This window comes from Panthera leo, chromosome B4 (genome assembly GCF_018350215.1).
Source record: "Panthera leo isolate Ple1 chromosome B4, P.leo_Ple1_pat1.1, whole genome shotgun sequence".
Taxonomy (NCBI): Eukaryota; Metazoa; Chordata; class Mammalia; order Carnivora; family Felidae; genus Panthera; species Panthera leo.
This window is the reverse complement of record NC_056685.1, coordinates 36,442,382-36,462,925: the sequence shown is the minus strand read 5'-3', so window position 1 is coordinate 36,462,925 and position 20,544 is coordinate 36,442,382. Positions and strand designations below refer to the sequence as shown.

The following is a 20,544-nucleotide window of genomic DNA, read 5'->3' as shown; positions in this document are numbered from 1 at the left end:
CAAATTTTTCTATCGTAATAAGTAATGTAACAGGAAACATTTTCTATGTTTAGGACAATTTTTTAGGATTAATTTCTGAAATGAAAATACTGAGTCAACATCAAGTGATACATCGTTTTCTTTTCCCAGGTGGTCCAACTAGTGATTTATTTATTTTTTTATTTTTTACTACTTTCACAACTGCTTTCCAGTTATTCTCATGGTAGCACTGGGAGTTGGGGATAGCAGTTGATATTTTTCTCATTTGTAAACTGAGGTTCTGAGAGTTTGTACTGGGCTGAGTTTATAATACATGGACAAATTAGAACAAGGATCTGGATCCTCCTTTTGGTCCCATTTAGTTATGTTGATTCTTGAAGCTTAGCTGGCATTTAACATTCATTGTCTTTAATCTTTGTAGTTTTCATATTCACAGGCAACCTTCAAGATTCCATTCCCTGTTATTTATATTTCCACAAGGACATAAATCTAAGTCTTGTATATAACATGAGATCTGGAGGTAAATTATTAACTTTGTAAGCTTAGCCAGCCACTGAGAATCTGTATCTAATCTGTACATCTCAGTACAGATCTTGTTCTCTATAATGGTATTCCATTTATTTTCACAGTGAAGGTGGAGGGGCTTATGTAAAGAGATACTGACTGGGAAATAAAGTGATTCAATTTTTTTTATTGAATTTTTTTTATTATTTTAATTCAATTTTTTATCATTTTAAAAATTGAATATTGGGGATTTTGTTTTTTAATCTCACTTTTGTCTCTTTCCATCAGGTTTCAGTTGCAATGGATGATGTCCAAAAAGAGGGTAAAAATAAGTCAGAAGATGCAAAGTCTGTTCATTTTGAGTCTAGCACTTCAGAGTCCTCAGTACTATCAAGTAGTAGTCCAGAAAGTACCCTGGTGAAGACAGAGCCTAATGGGATCCGTAGCATCTCATCAGATATGCCAGATAGTGCCCACAAAACTCCTGCCTTGGGAGCAAAGTCAGAAACTGGGCAGCCTACAAAGGTAGGACGCTTCCAGGTGACAACTACAACGAACAAAGTAGGTCGTTTCTCTGTATCAAGAACTGAAGACAAGATTGCTGAGGCAAAGAAAGAGGGACCAATGGCATCTCCTCCTTTTATGGATTTGGAACAAGCTGTTCTCCCCGCTGTGATACCAAAGAAAGAAAAGCCTGAACTGTCAGAGCCTTCACATCTGAATGGGCCATCTTCTGACCTGGAGGCCGCCTTCCTAAGCAGGGATGTGGATGATGGTTCAGGTAGTCCACACTCCCCCCATCAGCTGAGCTCAAAGAGCCTCCCTATCCAGAATCTAAGTCAGAGCCTTAGTAATTCATTCAACTCCTCTTACATGAGTAGTGACAATGAGTCAGATATTGAAGATGAAGATTTAAAATTAGAGCTGCGAAGACTACGAGAAAAGTAAGTGTATTTTCTTCTGTAAAAGAATAATGGCAGAATCATAGTAAGATCTAGCTCCTGGTGCCTAGTATTCTTTTCACTGCAATATGCTTATATCTCATTTCTTTCAAACAGAGGGTGCTATGCAAAAGCTAGTTTCCTCAATGTAGTTCTCATTAGGTCTTGTATTTATAAGGACCCGTAGCATTTCTACTTCTAGAACTTCTTCAGCACCTTTGTATTATTACTATATTATTGTTTTTCTTAATAGCACTTTTTATCATTATTAACCTAATTTAATAGTCTACCAAATGAATCTAGTAATGGATGTAGATTATGTGGCAGGTTTTATAGATCATATTTGACACACTGGTCCAGAGTAGCAAATTCAGTACCCCTGTGTATGCCTCAAAAATCAGGAAATCTTTTCTCCTAACATATCATCAACTACTTGTTGGTTAGGAGCTTATTGGAATTTGGCTTGGGTAATGGAGGCCAAACAATAATGAAGTAACAAACTAGAATCTCAAGGTAATAGAAGAAATTACGTTAAGTACACTGAGGGGGGAAAGATTCATGAGTAGTAAGTAAATACTTGAATAGAGTTTAAAGAATATGTTGTTAAATCTCATTTGAACAAAAGTGATTATCATGTTTTTGATTCATGTTTGGTTATCTTTCACAGACATCTTAAAGAGATTCAAGACCTGCAGAGTCGCCAGAAGCATGAAATTGAATCTTTATATACCAAACTGGGCAAGGTTCCCCCTGCTGTCATTATTCCCCCAGCTGCCCCTCTTGCAGGGAGAAGAAGGCGACCCACTAAAAGCAAAGGCAGCAAATCTAGTCGCAGCAGTTCCTTGGGGAATAAAAGCCCCCAGCTTTCAGGTAAAAAGCCATGGACTAGGTCAGCCTTGGCTGTCCCATCTTTTGTTTCTGTCTACTGACTCTATATGTAACCTATTGAGCCATTTGTTGTTTTTGTTAAATTTCAGAGGAGTTTGACTTTCCTAATATTCTTGCTTCCTTGACTTTTCCACTCCTTATATTTATAGTACCTCTATTTGTTGAGTCTATGGAAGGGTGAGTACTATGGCTTATTCCATTGTAACCCATATTACTAACTACCTCCATTACCCAAGCCACTTACAGTTGTTCTTAAGGATAAAACACTTAGCATTGCCTGGTTACTCATATAATTCACATTACACCAAACTCATAGTCAATTGGAAGAAAATACTTTAGTAAAAGTTCAGGTAGGTTTTTCCTTTCAGTGAATGGATTATCCATAATTGCAGCTGGGATGAATGTAAATTTCATTTAGATGTTTGGATATGTCTTAGGTGGTAATTTTCCTGATTAAAGTTTTTATTTCATTTATGTATATTGAAATAAAGAACTTGCTCGTGGCTGTAATAAAAAATAATTCATAATCTCTTGTAATAAACTACAGTTTGTCTATTTTAATGGTGATAGAATTCTTACCCTTTGGTGAAATTATGAGAATGTTAACAGATAATTGGTTGTAAAGTGAAAGACTGAAATAAATTTATACCTCATAGTTGTTCTCCAGGTCTAATATAAATGTGTTGGAAAGCAGTTGCAAACTTCTTAGCAGCTTTCCATTCTCTGGAAGCTTTCAGAAACCCAAACCATTTCTCTAGTACATCAGAACCCATTCATTAGTAGAAATGTGATTATAAAGGATATCAGCTAATTTAGATCCTGATCCCAATTTTGACATACTTTTTGAGTGGCCTGCTAGTCTGCCAATTAGTAGGGAACAGAGAAATTGGTCAATTTCAAGACAGTTGACTAGGGAATAAAAGCCACCTGCCACAAATAATTTTAAATATGTATTACTCTGTAGTCATCTGCATTATTTTTGACACCACTTTTGTACTTGACCTGACACATACTTAGAAGGAAAACTAAGCAGAGACTGCCCACCAAACCTATTTGTATCCTGCATCAATTCAGTGTTACAGGTTTTTAAAAGCAATGATGGAATTGTAAAATGGAATTCTCCCATATCCACTGCGTGTTCTACTCAGCTGAGACTTGGGAACCATCTAGGTTATCTAAACTAAGTCTTTCGGAATAGTTACTCCAGCCCTATTGCCTATTGATTCTCATGTCATTTCTCACTCCCCTCCCATTAGTGAGGCCTTTTGTTCTTTCATCACTTACAGCTTTTGACCTATTATTAGTCACTTAGTGGGGCACATTGAAGAATAAGAATATAAGAATAGTGCCTGTTAAGTTTATTGAGAAAGCTGGACATGTTTCCTCATGCCACTTTATCTTTTGGCAGGTAACCTGTCTGGTCAGAGTGCCACTTCAGTTTTGCACCCCCAGCAGACCCTCCACCCTCCTGGCAACATCCCAGAGACTGGGCAGAATCAGTTGTTACAGCCCCTTAAGCCATCTCCCTCCAGTGACAACCTCTATTCAGCCTTCACCAGTGATGGTGCCATTTCAGTACCAAGCCTTTCTGCTCCAGGTCAAGGTAAGCAATCAAAGCAATCAACATGTTCTAAAAACATGAAAATGGAGATACTGCCATATCCGCAACAAAAGCCTGATGAGCATCCTATTAAGGTCAGTTGGAAGACTGGCTGACCAGAACACAGCCTGTGTATTAAAACACTTTCGGATCTTGAGCTGGAAAGGGAAGTTGAGTAATGATTATATTAGGTGAATTCATTGCTCCTATCAGATGAAATAGGTTTTTTCAAAGGATTACAGCAAAAGGTTGTATTGTGACTTACATGAGGACTTAACCAAATTAATGACTCATTTGGGATTTGCAACATATGCTTTAATACTAGACTGAGATTTCCTGGACCAAAATTAAGGAGTTTTAGCAGTTTCTGAAAGCTAATGCATTTGCCTAGCCAGTGTAGACTTTTTTAACTTGTAAGTATGGGAGTAGCATTCTAAGATAAATAGCCCTACAATTCGATTTGTTACCTATAATCTACTTCCTAAATAGAGTTTTATTTATTAATAATCATTTAAAACCTTCCTGTAGCAGAACGCTGCTAGTAACGATAGAACGAGAATTGGAAGAACTTAGGTGTCTGGGTGGAAAAGAATAAGAGAAGAGTTAGGTAACTTGCTTAGGTGCTTTTGCCACAATATCACAGATAGTAAAGGTAGATCATCATTGGACTAGGTAAATGTGCTTGCTTGCCGGGAGCACAAACCAGCTAGCATTATTATTCACACTGGGAAAAGCTTCAACATTTTGCAAAGTAAGGGAATTGAGACCTAATATTTCCTGTCCTACCTATCTGACATTTCCCTAGAAGCTTGTTCTTCTGTGTGCCATCTTAGCGCATTTCACCACTCCAGCCTCAAGTTTCTAACATCTTGTAGTTGTGTTCTGTCTCTTCTCTCTCTGTTCTTCCCTGTTTTTCCCCTCTCACAGGCTGTGCGAAGTTTAACTGTGCATCTGAGCAGGTGACATTCAAACCTGGTGGCAGGAGGACCCGATTTCTGAGTACGCCCTGCTTGGCTCTTTGTGTGTAACACCTTTACTCCTTCCTCGTCCTTGTTTTTCTGCTGCTTGGATCTGATGTTTCATGCAGTCCATTTTCATTTGTCTCTTTGTATATCATCTACTCAGTGGCTTGGCTGAACTATTACCCTCAGAAGTTTGGGTCTCTATATTAATTATGATAAAAGATGTAGAAATAAGAACAGGTTTCTATAAACTTCAAAATAACTTTCTGGTAGAATTGCTTCTTTATAGATCCATGACAGAGTAGAAAAGGTGGTAATGCTGTATAGACTGCAGGGTCATTTGGGATAAAGACTGAAGTCCATAGTCCTACTCACTTCCACCCCTTGCTTTGGCATTAGAAGTGACAGAAAGCATCTTGACCACTGATGTACTTAGATCCTGGCAGCAAGGGAAAATTACACCCTATTTTTTTATTCTTTTTCCGAGTAGGTTGAAATCTTTTTTTTCTTCTCAATTTAGCCTGGCCATCTGTCCATTGAAATGATGCTAGAATCTCTTCATTGGATCCTTTCACCACCCTTACCTTCTAACTCCCTAAAGTTGATAGTTCAAAAAGGGTTTCAGTGTAGTTATTCTGATCAAGCATTTATTCTCAAGAACCAGAGCCCAGGGCCTGCCAGTGAAAATGGTCTCTTTAACATGATTGCTAGGATTTCTTAGCTTTCTTAAAAGCAAGGCACAATAGTAAATCACCCAATTTCCCAGCCCATCTTCCCCAAATATGAAATGAAGATGATGCCTCTCTCGTAGGGCTGTTGTACAAAAAAATAAGATCATGTGCACAAACACTGGTAGCTCTTGGGAAGCACACATCATTTTCTTCTAATTAGCCAGTGCCTACCTGAAACATAGTAGGTAGTCAATAAATGTATACTGGAATAAAAATTTTAAAAACAAAAATAAGGCTCAAGTAGAAAACCTTTGTTAGAGTTTGGTTAAAGATCTTCATTGCTGAGGCCTCAAACTTCTGATGTGGTTACTGAAGTGCTTTTTAAATGCATGTGCTAAGGACATCACTGTTGCTGAGGTTCAGAGGTCCTTGGGCCTCATGTATCACTATCCAGGACTATTGAACAAAGAAGGAGGTGGAAGACATTATCCAGTTTGGTAGTTTTCCAAAGCATGTGTGATGTTTGGTTACACTAGGCTGGACCAAGCATGTTAGCACCTTGACACTTAAATAAGCATATGTCCAGCTGGCAAGATGAGATGACATTAATAGGAGGAGACAAGTGTTTCAAAGTAGGTTGCGACATGTCAGGCCTATGCTATACAGCCTGAAACGTCGAAGAGGGAAGAAAGAGAACCAAGGCTTTTTTGTGAAGAACAATGTGAGTGATACATTTCAGATTAATTAATTAAATAAATTCTCACCACACTCTTAAAGGTAGGTGGTAGCACACAATTGTTCAGATGAAAGTGGTTAGAAATAAAATCTTACCACTTCCTTTCGGGTCTAAAACGAGAGGCCCTACATCTGTTGAAGGCACACAAGTATACATCATGTAAGCCTTGGTAAACAAATTACGAAAGGCAGATTTAAAGCAAATAGGGAAAGGAAAACAGGCATTTATTTACCAGGTGTAGGGTCTTTTTAGTTTGGGATGCGTTATTCTGTGCTCTCAAAATAGATTATGGTTTGGAAGCACGGCTTGGCTTAACGCTTTATTTATGTTCAAAAGTTGCTTGTTTTCCACATACTTTTAAAATTTTTTCTGGAGGGGACGGGGTTAGTATGTATGTCTAGGATTTGGAAATATATTAGCCGATTTAAAAGGATTCAAAACTGTAACAATGGTACTGTTAAGTCTACTGTGGTAGGATTGTTTAATGCATTTTATCGAGTGCTTTTTAACAACCCAGCAGGAGAAACAGAAAGTGGGACGGGGTCAGTGGAAAGACTGCTTGGGTATTTGAAATTCAAGCAGTAAGACCTGAGAGACTGGAGTTCTTCCCCCAGGTTCCCCCAGAACCTTAGTGCAGAGCATTACTTGTAGATACAAAGACTGGTGGAAGCTCAGCCGTCAGCCAGGTGCCACTGGCCATCAGATAACCACGTGAAGGCTGACAGCTAGCAAGCTGCGTCCCATAGAACTGTACCCATAGCAGGGTACTCCCAGGTCCCACCAACTTGTCTCTCTTTCTGCTTTCTCTTGCTGGCACTTTGTGTGCTGTTTGGAGATTCTAAATATTTTACACTGATGTTTCTTTGTCTTTAACACGTTGCTCTCTCTTTGTGCTTCAGGGAAGATGGTGAAAAAAGTCTGTCCTTGCAACCAGCTCTGTAGTAATTATCTTTTCTTTCTGTTATTTTTGGTCCTTGATTGCAAAGCCTGTTATCCATGAGTTCTTGGAACCCTGAAGCTTCACAACGCCCTCATTTCCCAACTTCCATCTGTCTAGTTCTGCACCCTGTTCTGATATATTTTTTAACATGCTTAATTGCTGACCTGTGACTATCCTTACAGATTAAGAAATCACCTCCTAGTCAATGCTCTCACATGATGACCCTCTGTGATCCTGGCTTTGTGACAATTATGGATTGATGATGCCCATGATAGAGAGAGAGAGAGATCAGGGATGCCTGGCTCTTTGGGGAGAGCCCTTTAGTTAGCAGATAGTGCCAGCCGCTGTTCTCCCACTGGAAAATCAGCACTGGTCAAAACATGGAAAAGTCCACATCCTCATATCACAGCAGGAGGCGTCTGCTAGATTGTGGAGGAGAAAAGCACTACTTCGTAGAGTCTGGCTTCTTAGGCTGATGGCTTCTCATTAACGTGCATGCAATTCAACTACCCAATCAGCCACCTAGACAGTCAGAAAACTCTGTATTTGGGGTACTGGGCAATAAGCTGTGACTCATAGTAGGTTATCGTTCATGGGATCTGGTGGTGGGACATAGGGGAAATGTATTATGGCAGGAGAAAAAAATGGATTTGGGGTGGTAAAATATATACTACTTCCTAGAGCTTTGCAGCAGAACTGAGAAAGGTCTAGAGGCTACTCAGTGTACTCTCTGGAAGGCAAGCAGCATCCTCAAAAATATATGTATTATAAGTGTTTTTAAACCATTTCCTACTAAAGTGGACTAAATGCACTATCCATGCTTCTAGCTTTTGTAGTCAACTTTTCCCAGGCATTAATTTCTCGTCAGAGAGGGATGTGTTTGTTTCCTTCTTTAATGGGAAAGCCTGTTTTCAGAAGCCAGAATAAGGTTAACTGTACGGCCAACCTCCTCATGGTATAAACCCCACCTTCATAATCCAGTAGTGTGTAAGACAGATGAAAATGAAAAATGAAATTTGGTTGTAAAGGAGCCTCACAGCATCAGAGACGACTAGCATGAGACTAGAGAGGTGTGACCCCAGCATGAGCTCTTTGTGAATAAGCAGTGTTCACCTCTACTGAGCTTCTCATATTTGGCTTGTGACAGTTCTTCTCACTTGTGATTGTTTCTGGTTTTCATTTTGATTGTCTCACTCATCATCAAGCTCACCAGTTATTGTTCAAACAGGAAAATAGCCCTCATGCATGTGATACGCTTGCTTTCTGGATTCTATTACTGTCACGACTGCCACCCTCATTGCTTGTGCTTCCCACTCTGTGCTTCCCCACCACGGTCTCTCTTGCTTTTCAAGGAAAGCTGTTTGTTTCCTGTGCTTTTATCCTTTTCCACTTGGGTTTCCTGTCCCACAGGAGAACTTACTCCGCCCTTTACGCTGTATGTGCAGTAGCTATCCCCTTGTGGCTCCAGTGGGCCCTCAGAAGTGAGCTAATACACACACTGCAGTAATCCATGTCTTGCCTTGGTGGTAAGAAGCATGTGACCTTCCTCACTCTGCAGCTTCACCTCAGAATTAGCTGTTCCTCTAATACAGACGTGCTTGTGTGTGCCATTCCCAGGGCAGTGGGGTATAAACTTGAGACCAGCAGTGGATTATAAAGGGCTTTTAAATGGCAGAGTTGCTTCGGGCATGCTGCTGTGCTCTGGTGCTGCTTCGACCTGGAAAGCAGGAAAATGGATGCATTTATTTAGCCCCCAGCATTATTTGGATATCTTAAGGCCTAGTGGCTCACAACTTACCTTAGTAGCTTTTATTTATTCTGCAGCAAATGTGAATTCTGGTAAGAAAGTGGGGGGTGAGGGAAAAAAAACAAGATTATGACTTTTCTTTCCTCTTCCCTAAAACTTGCCTCTTCGAATAATCTTCAGTGTGCCCTCCAGCAGAGCCGAAATCAGGCAGGACACAGACTCCTTCTTCCTTTCTCATCAAACCATAGAAATAGAATTCCTTCATCATAACCTCAAAGCTTCCTCCTTCCCTTTGCACTCCTTCCTCAGCTGAATGTTCCTGTTGCTTCCACATACAAGTGCTTGCTTGCTCTCCTGGGAAAGGGGGGAATGGGTGAGAATCCACAAACCAATTGAGACTGAGGTCATCTTCAGGAAAACCATGTGTTCCTGGAGTTGAAAGATTCAGGCACACCACAGAGAACCTTCCTCATGACTAATCTTGGTTCTTAACTTATAGGCAACTGGGAGAGATTGAAGCCTTCATTCCTCCCGAGTTTGTTTACAAATTTGTGTGTACGGGTCCAGGTGAAAAAGGTTTTTTGAACCGAGCATGCTGTTTCTTTTATCACCTCTTTCTGTTAAAGAATGGCTAAAGACTGTGGCACAGTATCCACATGGTGTGGGAAGCCCATCTTTTCCTGGGCCAAGCATCTACCTTTGCTTTCCTTTAACTCCTACTTTAACCCTGCCTCAGTGCTCGAGAAATCCTCTTTTGCCCTGCATTCTGCAGCATTCTAGAGCCTCACTGACCATACCACACCTCCCTCATCAGCGTGATGCTGGGAATAGAGTACTGAAACTTACTTTCCGTACTCTAGATGCCATGGGAATGGGCAGAAAGGGGTCCCTCCCCTTTGTGCCTACCACCATCTTGAGTTTTTTAGCCTCATCTGCAACTCCTGAAGAGAACCTGTTTTCATTACCCTCTTATGCCAAAACATTTGGCTAAACAAGACCTTGGAACCTTCCCGTCTTGCATGGCTTCCCAACTCATCCTCTCCCCATTCAGTGGCTTGCCATTCATCATCCTGTGAAGTTTTCCCTCTTCCTGAAGCCAAAACCCAACCTCCTTTTAATGGTTGTATTCTGTTGCTTCTTTTAATCCTAGGGACCAGCAGCACAAATACTGTCGGGGGAACAGTGAACAGCCAAGCCGCCCAAGCTCAGCCTCCTGCCATGACGTCCAGCAGGAAGGGCACATTTACAGATGATCTGCACAAGTTGGTAGACAATTGGGCCCGAGATGCCATGAATCTTTCAGGCAGGAGAGGAAGCAAAGGACACATGAATTATGAGGCAAGTCTGCTTCCCTTCTTGACATTTCCCTAATCTGTCAAGAGTATCACTTAGCACACATCTGAATTCAGAGAGGATATCAAGTACCCAGGCTAGTGCTTAACATTTCATGCCACAGCCTTCTGTAGTAGCTCATGACTTTTAACCCCTTTAGAAACAAACAAAAATCACCCGGTTGCCCTTTTATTTTTCTTCCCTGAATTTCTAGCTCCCTGTTTGTCAACTAAAGTTTTTTCTCCCCCTTTCTTTCGAAGCCTTGAACTACATATGCATATGTACACAAGCACATGACTCTGCCCACTTCCAATCAGAATAGTTATTCTACCCTAACATGTTAAGTATAAAAAGCCGATAATTATTATGGAAGGTTTGGTGCGAGTTTTGGTTTCGCTATACCCTGTAAGATTAGACCAGCCCCAGTCCTAGAATTATATTTCAGTACTACCCATTTCACACCCATGGGTTACACCCACACCGGACTTTACATGTAGTTGTTTTGTTTTCAGGGCCCTGGAATGGCAAGGAAGTTCTCCGCACCTGGTCAGCTGTGCATCTCCATGACCTCAAACCTGGGTGGTTCTGCCCCCATCTCTGCTGCATCAGCTACCTCTCTAGGTCACTTCACCAAGTCCATGTGCCCCCCACAGCAGTACGGTTTTCCAGCTCCCCCCTTTGGCACTCAGTGGAGTGGGACAGGTGGCCCAACACCACAGCCACTTGGCCAGTTCCAACCTGTGGGAACTGCCTCCTTACAGAATTTCAACATCAGCAATTTGCAGAAATCCATCAGCAACCCCCCAGGTTCCAACTTGCGGACCACTTAGACCTAGAGACATTAACCGAGTAGATTTGGGGGCAGGAGATGGAATGCTGAGGGGTGGGCGGGAGGGGGGAATGGGAAAGTAGCCTATATACTAACTACTAGTGCTGCATTTAACTGGTTATTTCTTGCCAGAAAGGAATGTTTTTAATACCGCTTAGAGCCCTCAGAATTGAGAATCTCCCTCCCCCTTCACCATTTATTGGAGTGGAACAAGAGGGAAAGAGCAGCTTTCTTGTGATGGGGCAGTTTCAAACTTAGGCTTTCCTGTTCTCTACACCCAATAGCAAGGGCTAGGAAAGAGAATCATTTATCAGAAAGCCACGAGAGAGCTCAGTCAGTGGAAAAACCAAACCCCATCTGGATTTTCAAGTGGGTGGAGCTCTAAATGTTGGTACCCACCCCAAATCCCTTATTCCCTCAAGAATCCAAACCACAACACAAAAAAACAAACAAAAAACCTATTGGGCTCTCTCCTACCCTGTTCCCCCCTCCCTTTTTTTTTTTCTTTCTTTGTTTCTTCTTTTGTTTCTTTCTTTCTTTTTGCTCTTTAGAACCCAGTGAAAAACACCAGGGGACTGAGGTTTCAACCCTTTCTTATGATAGGTCATTAGTGCTTTTAAGCAAATGATATTAGCAGCTTTGACTGCAGCATTAGCAATTAGGAAAAAAAATTAAGTTCCCTGCGGACATGTAACTTTGCCATCAGTTTTGATGTGGAAACACTGTGATATATAAATGTTGTTGGACAACAGTAGTTTTAAGAGTAAAATACGAAAGGTTTAAAAAGTTGAAAAAAAGCAAGCTCTGTCCTTTACTTATTGAGACACTTTAGCTTTTTTCCTTTGTATTTCCATTGTAGTAGATAAATAAATGTGAATGTAAGATTGTATAAATTACTGTACTTGAATACTTCTGTTCTCCCAGTATTGCTTGCTGGATATTTTAGTGCCTTGGACTTCTACTGCTTCTGCCATTAGCACCAACTTCTCATCAGACCCCAAATCAGCAGAGGGCGTGTGAAAGGATAATAGGTCCATGTGACCCCAGCAGAGGATTATGCCAAAGGGAAACTGAAAGAGTATTTTTTTTTTCTCTTAAGTCATTCAATTTTGTCTAGAGCAGGTGTAAGATGAGCAGGGTGAGAAGTTAAGTTGACATCAGTGGTTGAAAGCAGAAAGTTCTGTTTCAGGAACAGTGAGGAGGGGTTTCGTAACAAAATTGGACAATTTAAAAGATTAAGGGTGGTGTGTGATAAATGAAGAAAAAGGAAGACTAAGAATGGGAGAACAAACTCGTTATGAAGATATGTGATGCCTGGCCTGTGGGTGCCATAAGCCTTACTTGAGCCAGGCTGGAACAGACAAGACCTAGTAGAAATGGCTGAATATAAAGGGAGTGGGGGCTAGTTTTTAAGTTGGGAAACTGATAGTGAAGAGTCACAGATGGAGAAAGTTGCTCTAAGAAAAACTGTATGGATTGCTTTCCTCTTGTTGCAAATGTCTCCTGCATTTCCCAGCTTGGGGTACTGTATTTTGTGGAAAGTGGACCCACATCTGAATTAAGCATTGTAAGAAAGAGTGCTTATTCCTACTCATTTCCTATGTGATGTCCAGATGGTTGCAGAATCCTAAGTCTGTTGTGCCACCTCTTTTTCTAGAATTGCAACTGATATTCTCACATTTTCATATAAACAAATACTCCCCTTAAGTAATAACTGCAACCAATCAGTATTATTTAGTGCTATGCCTAGTTGTAATGGGCAGTTCTGTTATTTTCAGAGCTTTCAGGAAATACTCGTAATTGGCTATGTTTAGATCTCTGTTATCTCTGAAGATGGGGAAAGAAGCTAGAACTCTTAATTTAGGGGGTGCTTCTTTTCACTTGAGTTGGGAAATTAACATAGTGCTGATCTCTGACCCACCTCAACTGGCACATCCCAGGAATCCCAATAGGAAGAGCCTGGTTGGCTGTCCTGTCCTGCCGTTCCTTCATGGGTCCTGTGTTAAGTTAGCCTAGGTCCCAAAGACGCAAATGAGAGCTGAAGGTTTAGGAAAGTAGAAATTAACAGGGGTTCCAAGCCCTACTTCAAAGCTGTTTACTTATTTATTCTCTGCTTAAGATCCTTGGGGAGATGGTAAGAGTAAGAATAGAACAAAGAAGGTGCTGAGTAAATGAGAAACGGACCACCTAAGATGAATGAAACTATACTTTCTACTGGAGGAAGAGGGAACCAAATGCAGCACATTATTTTTTATTTTGGCTTAATTTTGAGATCTCTTCACTTACACACAAAAAGTAAGAACTGGTTTTATTTACTGTTGATTTTTCTTCCCTCCTGTGGATGAAATAACTGAAGCCTAGAGGAATGAACTAGCGCTACTGAACTGTTTAAATTATTTTTGTGTTAATAGTACACTTTGAGTATCTTTTTCCACATTACAAAAATCTTTCTGAATTATAAATGTTTTCCTTACATTATTTAACAATGTACACTGTTTAGAAAAACAAATAAACTAAATTCAAACCTTGGGGGTTTCTCAGCAGCCGTTAATTGTACATTTTGCACTAACTCTGGGTGTTGCGCTTCTTGTAAGATTGCGCTTTGTGCTTCAGTTTGTTACCTTTGTAGACTTATTTAATGAAACCATTCAAATAAACCAAACTTGCTTTTGTTGAGCTGTGGGCTTTCATTTCCAGCAAATTCCCTTTTCATGATCTCATTAGCTCACTTTTGAGTTGTGTACAATTTATATAACTAGATTCCTAACTCCAGGACCTCTTTAGCAGTCCTGAACTAAACTAAGATTATGCTTCAGAAAAAGAGTTTTTTTCTGATGAAAGTGGTAAGGGTGTCAAAATCAAAAGATGAACATATGACCAAATCCATGTAACAAGAGGTAGTAATAAGGTAAAAGGAAAATCGGGGTAAGCTACATCATCTTCCGAAGGAACAGAAATGGCTGCCTTCCTGTACTTCAGGAATTCCTTGCCGCGGGTTCATAGCTTCCCACAGATGGGTGTTTGATGCAAAAATTTATAAAAGCCACAGCGTGAAGATCAGATAAAAGGCACAGTCCAAGGTACTGTTTTACTTAAAAAGTAAACCTGCAAACTCATTATTTGGGGAGAAGAATTATGAAACATCTGAAACTATATGAAAAAAACATTTTTTGAGATACAAAGCCACCTTCACATGTGAAATGCAAAAATATAAACACCTACTTACATTTTTTGTTAAAAAGAATTTATTTTGCTTTCTTAAAATGCCTTTTCTTTGGTCCTAGATCATTCCCTTGATAAGGAAAAAAACCACAGGACAGTGACTTCATAAACCTATAAAGGAGAGATTATCATAGATGAAGATGGCAGGCTGGATTGATGCAAAGTAGCAAAACCCCACTCTAGTCTTTGTTCTTAGGATACACAGTGTGGTGTGGACAGCAGTAAATGTGGAGACCTAAAGTTCAAAGAAGACAGACATTAACAATAACTTGATATAGGTGGTGGTTAAAGTCCGTGCTTCATAGTATGGCTTATATTGCTTGAAGGCAGGTAGCCACTGATGACTCCTGAAATGCCTATACTTACTAATGTAAGAGCTTAGGAATAAATAGAGAAGAGCCTCAAGAGCCAGAGAGAAGGTGTTCAATCGTAGAGCCTCCCCACTGCAGTGTGTGACAAGCTTTTTAAAAGGGCTTTCTGACTGCTCTGCTCTGTCTGCAGTAGGCTCCAACACTCAAATCCTCAGGTAAAGTTCAGAATGAAGCAAGGTAAATCCTTGGAAATAAAGCTCATTCCCTAGGAATGATGAACAATTTCATGACCAAAAAGTTTTCGAAAGTCCTTTTTGTGACAAAGTCCAATGATGTGACCGGAGCCTCAGTTAAGATGGATCCAGTTTCCTTTTCTTCAAGTCTTGGTTCTTGTCATAGAAATCACAGTTTACTATGGAAGAAAAAAAATCATTTAACTACGACTGCCATGATTTTAAAATAAGAAACTGACAGCTAAAATTTGAAAGGCCAGTGGGGCAGCTGGGTGGCTCAGTTGAGCATCCAGCTATGGCTCAGGTCATGATCTCATGCTTCGTGAGTTCGCGCTCACTGCTGTCAGTATAGAACCTGCTTCAAATCCTCTGCCTCACCGCCAACCCCCCCCCTTGCTCCTCCCCCATTCATTTGTGCACGCGTGGTCTCTCTCAAAAATAAACATTAAACCTAAAAGATGAATAAAAATTGTTATGAGGGTAGATCTTTGTGTTATCTCTAGATCAAGTTGCAATGCCAAACATGATGGGCCTACTTTAATAGATAAAGTTCTTCAGTCAGTCATGCTTAAGCTTCCTACTATCAAGGGTTATAAGGAGTTACACCTGAAGTCAGGGCCCCCAGAGGAAAAGTTCTGGCGTATAAGCCAGTTATCTTTCATTTTCTTACACTGATATTCCTCTGGCAAAATATTATTATACTTCTTAAAATGGAATTCATCATTCTTTCTTTAAAATGCAAAGAATTAACCCAAGTCCTCCCTTCAATTTTTGTTGCTGAACACTCTCGCTACCTGTTATCTCTTGGTTACTGTTGTGAGTTTGGAGTTGCCTGGGTCCAGATTTTGCTTGTGGATCCTGGTGACAGAGGTCCTGTGGGGTCCTATTCCAGGTCACCACCTGGTGTTTCAGGACTGGTGTGGCAGGGGTCTGGAGTGGTTCTGGCCTAGACAAGGGCTTCACATCACTGTCCCCTGCATCTGGATCCATATCCCACATTCCAAGACTGTCTGCAAGGACAGAGATCGTGGGAAAACGCAGCATCAACAAAGAAGTGTTCTCACAAAGCACTGGGAAAAACGTCATAAGAAATTCCATGTCGTGAGTGGACTATGACAGCTTTTGGAATTTCTTTCTCCCCATCCACTAAAAGTATGCCAGAGTTTCTCTTAGGACCATAGATGAGCTGAGTATGTGTTGTCACAACTGCCTGCAGTCCATTACGTGTCCTCTCTTTTTCTAAAACTTTGTGGGGCTATAAGATTAAAATGAGGATTTTTATGTCTCTCTTAAAATGTATTAGTGACTACCAAAAGTGCATTTCATAGGTTTCATTTAATAAGTACCTATATTGGGGCGCCTGGGTGGCTCAGTCGGTATGCATCAGACTTCGGCTCAGGTCATGATCTCATGGTTCGTGGGTTCAAGCCCCGCACTGGGCTCTGTGCTGACAGCTCAGAGCCTGGAGCCTGCTTCAGATTCTGTGTCTCCCTCTCTCTCTCTGCCCCTCCCTCACTCACATTCGTCTCTCTCAAAAAAAAAAAAAAACATTAAAAAATAATAATAAGTACGTATATTAATGCTTAAGTCATTCCTTTAGCTCCTACTGACCTGTGAGGAAGTCTTTCTCCGTGTGTGGTTCAGAAACAGTTATGGGGGTGCTGTGCTTCACAGGAAGTGCTGGCAGTGCTGCTACAGTTCACAGGAGAGCAAACGAGAGAGGACAAAATCAGAATCACTCAGTTGTTGGAGGGAGCACCTCAGAAGTGCAAAGCTGCCTAGAGTTACGCTGGTTCCTAGCACAGCCAATAGGAGATCCAAGATTCCTGGTCCCATTCCTACCTACATACAGATCTGCATGAGGCTAAAATCACGATTCTCTTTTCTTCTCACTAAATTGGGGAGAAAACAAGGTTCATTTCTCCTAAAGCAACTATCCAGTTAGTCTGGGATAAGCCCTTTGTTTCTACTCTCTGGGAAAGACAATTATCTTCAAACAATTTTGCCTCATGTTCACAGACGTCTCAGAAAAACTTTCTAATACGGAGATGGCCAAAGTAGCTGAAAGGGGATAAAAAAAGTTATATACCCTAAAATTTCTAGTTCTAGATTATGTCAAGGCCCCTTTCCTTCCCTGAAAATAGATGAGGGCGTCTTTAGAAATGGGGAAATGCATGGCAGGATTTCACAGAGTCTTAATTGCTTAGACTCTATCCTGACCTGATGTCCTACTGAGTTCTGGTTTGGACGTAACCGTACATACTGGCAGAGGATCAGGCTAGTCCCTCAGGACACCTCCCCAGGGCCTCCGCTCTCATCCTCCTCACACACCCTGATTCTTCTTTTCCACTGATGGAGCAGATAGTTGCACTTGCTGTTTCTCCATTTGTTCCCGGAACTGCTGCTGCAACTGTTTTTGCCGGAGCTTCCGCTGGTACGTGGCATCGCTCTCCATGGCGGAGGCCAGGCTTCTGCATCAGAAGAGCAATAAGGCGGGGCTGAGTTAATGAAGTAAACTCCTGAGGGAGGACACAGACCAGTCTGCTAGCTCAGGAGGTGAAAATGGAGATCAGGAAGACTGAGAAGAGAAAGAGAGGGAACCGAGGCCTCATACCGGGAGCTGCCGGCCTTGTCTTCCTGTTTCACGAGGTGGGGATCATCTGAGCGGCTTGGTTTACAAGGGGAGGTCACCTCCTGTGGTTTCGGGGGTCCCAGAGTCACGTTCTGCCGGCAGCTGCTGTATCTTGCTTGTTCCACAGAGGGTTCAAAATCTTGTCTCTTTGCTTTAGTTAAATCCACTTCAAGAGGCAACTAATAAGGGAAGAAAGGAGGTAAATAACTTCTTCCAAGTGCACTTCCCCTTCCTTTTCCCTGCCTTCAAGGTCTAGATTCCTGGAAAATGGTATTTGACCATCCACCATCCATCGTGCCCTCTAGATCCTGAGAAGCTGAGACAAAGGATCCATACTTCGATCTGTGCTTCAACTAACATTTTTAATTATATGGGAGAAGTAAAACAATTTCATTTTCTACTTTATACCTTTCTGTAGTAATCAAATTTTGGTAAAAAGGAATCTTACTTTATGATTCAAGGCAAATGTTCTATATATCCTAATTTGAGTCTTTCGTGGGCAGCTGGATCTGTCTGATGCTGTCTACTTTTTGTCTCTTTTTCGTGGAAATGATCACACATACTCCTTGTGGAGGCCTGTACTTTCTCTGGCCTTTCTTCCAGGACTTCCCCCAAAATACAACACTCCTCAGTACAACACTCACAGGTTGCTGCGGCACAACTAAGTGTCCTTCAAATGACAGGAGGAAGAAGACTTGGAAAGCACTGACGTCTCCCAATTTAGGGTAGTTCCTGCATCTCACCCAATGTGAGAACTAACTGTACTTCATGGCATTTGGCAAAATGTTCTACTTCCAGGCCCTGAGCACTATAGAAACCCAGAGCTTTTCACTTGGGAGAACTGTCTCGATTCATACGGATGCTTATTTTAATAAAGATAATCTGAGGGGCACCTGGTGGCTCAGTCAGTTAAGCGAATGACTCTTGATTTCAGCTCAGGTCATGATCTCACGATCGTGAAACTGAGCCCTGCATTGGGCAATGTGCTGTGGAGCCTGCTTAGGATTCTCTCTCTCAAAAAAATAAAATTTTTAATTAATAACCTGAAAATAATCTCATTACATTATGAAATTTCTAATCTACATTGGAAAGTAAATGAGTAGGTTAAAAATAAATGAGCTTGGGGCACGTGGCTGTCTCAGTAGGTGGAGTATGCAACTCTGGATCTTGGGGTCATGAGTTTGAGCCCCACAATGGGTGTAGAGATTATGTAAAAATAAAAATTTTTAAATAAAATAATAAAATAAAATAGCGTAGGCAACACAGATGAACACTGAGGACATTATGCTAAGTGAAATAGGCCAGTCACAAAAAAGCAAGTATGTATGATTCCATGTACAGGAGGTACATACTTAGAGTAGTCAAAAAAACGAGGCAGAAGGTAGAATGGCAGCTGCCAGGGGCTACAGGGAAAAGGAAGCAGGAAGCTACTGTTCCACTTTCAGTTTGGTAAAAAGAGAGTTCTAGAAATGGACAGTGGTGACAGCTGTACAACAGAAGGAAGGTTTTTAACACCACTAACTACACTTAAAATGGTTAAGATGATAAGTTTTGTTATGTATATTTTACTACAAAAAAAAAATGAACTTTGAAAAAAGTTTGAAAGACTCACAATGCTAAGTGCTGCCAGAGACCTGAAACAGCTGAAACTATAAACCACGGTGCAGGAGTGTATGTTAATACAACCACACTGAACACTGGAAAGATCTAAAATGAAGCACATGCCTATTCTCTGACCCTACCCAATAATTCACTCCCAAGATAAATGGGTGTGTATGCACCAAAAGACATCTAAGAATGCTAACCGCAGCCCTATTCAAAACAACCAAAAACTACTCCAAAACTCCGTCTATTAGACAGAATGGGAAAATGAGCTGTGCTGTATTCACACAATAGAAAAGTATACAGCAATGAAAATGCTACATGTGACATGAGTGAATCTCACAAACATGTCAATTGAAAGCCAGACACAAAACAGTTCATACTGTTTGATTCCCCAAGGTGCAAAAAGGCCAACTAACCTATATTGTTAAAAGAGGTTTTCCTTAGTAGTGATGAGGAGGGGAGAGCTTTGCAGTCACTGCAAGGAACACTATTGAGGCTTCTGGGACACTGATAATATTTTGATTTGATTTCAGATGGTTCTGTGGCTATGCTCATCAAGCTGAACATTTATGATATGTGTACTTTTCCACATGTTTATATGTACATGTTAACACTTCAATGGATTTTTATAAAGCACAAACTATACGATTTCATTTATATAAAGTGCAAAAACAAAAAAACCTACAAGACTGGGGCACCTGACTGGCTTAGTTGGTAGAGCATCCAATCCTTGATCTCAGGGTTGTGACTTTGAGCCCCACATTGGGTGTATATTACAGAAAGAGAGGAAGAAAAGAAAGAAAAGAAAAAGAAATGAAAGGGAAGGGAAGGAAATCTATGAGGCTAACAGAATAGAGAAGTCTGGACAGTAGTTACTTTTCAAAAGAGAAGTCAAGGTAATGAATGGGAGTGGCAAATAGGGGCTTTGGGGTACTGGTAATGTTTTTTTTATCTGGGAGATAAATAGCTGTGTTCACTACTAAATATTCATCAGGCTGTGCCATTATGAATTATACAGTTTTCTGTGTATAATTTGCACTTCATTTTAAAAATTCATTTAAAAACTGGGGCACCTGGGTGGCTCAGTCGGTTAAGCCTCCGACTTTGGCTCAGGTCACGATCTCACGGTTCCTGAGTTCAAGCCCCACGTCGGGCTCTGTGCTGACAGCTCAGAGCCTGCAGGCTGCTTTGGATTCTATGTCCCCCCCCACCCCTTCTCTGCCCCTCCCTTGCCTGTGCTCTGTCTCTCTCTCAAAAATAAATAAACATTAAAAAAAAAATTTTTTTTTAATTCATTTAAAAACTAAGAGTAAAAAAGAAAGGGAGGATGTTAGCGGAATGGTAGACTCAGAAGCTCCATGGGCCCTTCCCCTAGAGACACTGAGTTACCAAGATACAAACTAGAATACCTT

At 40.9% G+C, this 20,544-nt stretch overlaps 2 protein-coding genes across 20 annotated transcripts in view; one reads left to right on the top strand and one right to left on the bottom strand.

Annotated features, from left to right (window-relative positions):
* Window positions 1-13,805, top strand: part of WNK1 (WNK lysine deficient protein kinase 1) — a 160,790-nt gene extending 146,985 nt beyond the window's left edge. For all 11 annotated transcript variants that reach the window (XM_042945448.1, XM_042945449.1, XM_042945452.1 and 8 more), the window contains 5 exons: window positions 772-1,427; window positions 2,092-2,294; window positions 3,721-3,915; window positions 10,119-10,306; window positions 10,813-13,805. In XM_042945448.1, coding sequence (XP_042801382.1) covers window positions 772-1,427; window positions 2,092-2,294; window positions 3,721-3,915; window positions 10,119-10,306; window positions 10,813-11,130 — 1,560 coding nt within the window. In that variant the 3' untranslated portion in view covers window positions 11,131-13,805. The remainder of the gene's footprint in view (window positions 1-771; window positions 1,428-2,091; window positions 2,295-3,720; window positions 3,916-10,118; window positions 10,307-10,812) is intronic.
* RAD52 (RAD52 homolog, DNA repair protein) overlaps window positions 13,795-20,544 on the bottom strand; it is a 33,869-nt gene continuing 27,119 nt past the window's right edge. For 8 of the 9 annotated variants that reach the window (XM_042945459.1, XM_042945467.1, XM_042945461.1 and 5 more), the window contains 5 exons: window positions 17,510-17,706; window positions 17,227-17,366; window positions 16,507-16,587; window positions 15,690-15,905; window positions 13,795-15,074 (listed from right to left, as the gene is read on the bottom strand). In XM_042945459.1, coding sequence (XP_042801393.1) covers window positions 15,013-15,074; window positions 15,690-15,905; window positions 16,507-16,587; window positions 17,227-17,366; window positions 17,510-17,706 — 696 coding nt within the window. In that variant the 3' untranslated portion in view covers window positions 13,795-15,012. The remainder of the gene's footprint in view (window positions 15,075-15,689; window positions 15,906-16,506; window positions 16,588-17,226; window positions 17,367-17,509; window positions 17,707-20,544) is intronic. The other variant, XM_042945466.1, reaches the window with a different exon arrangement.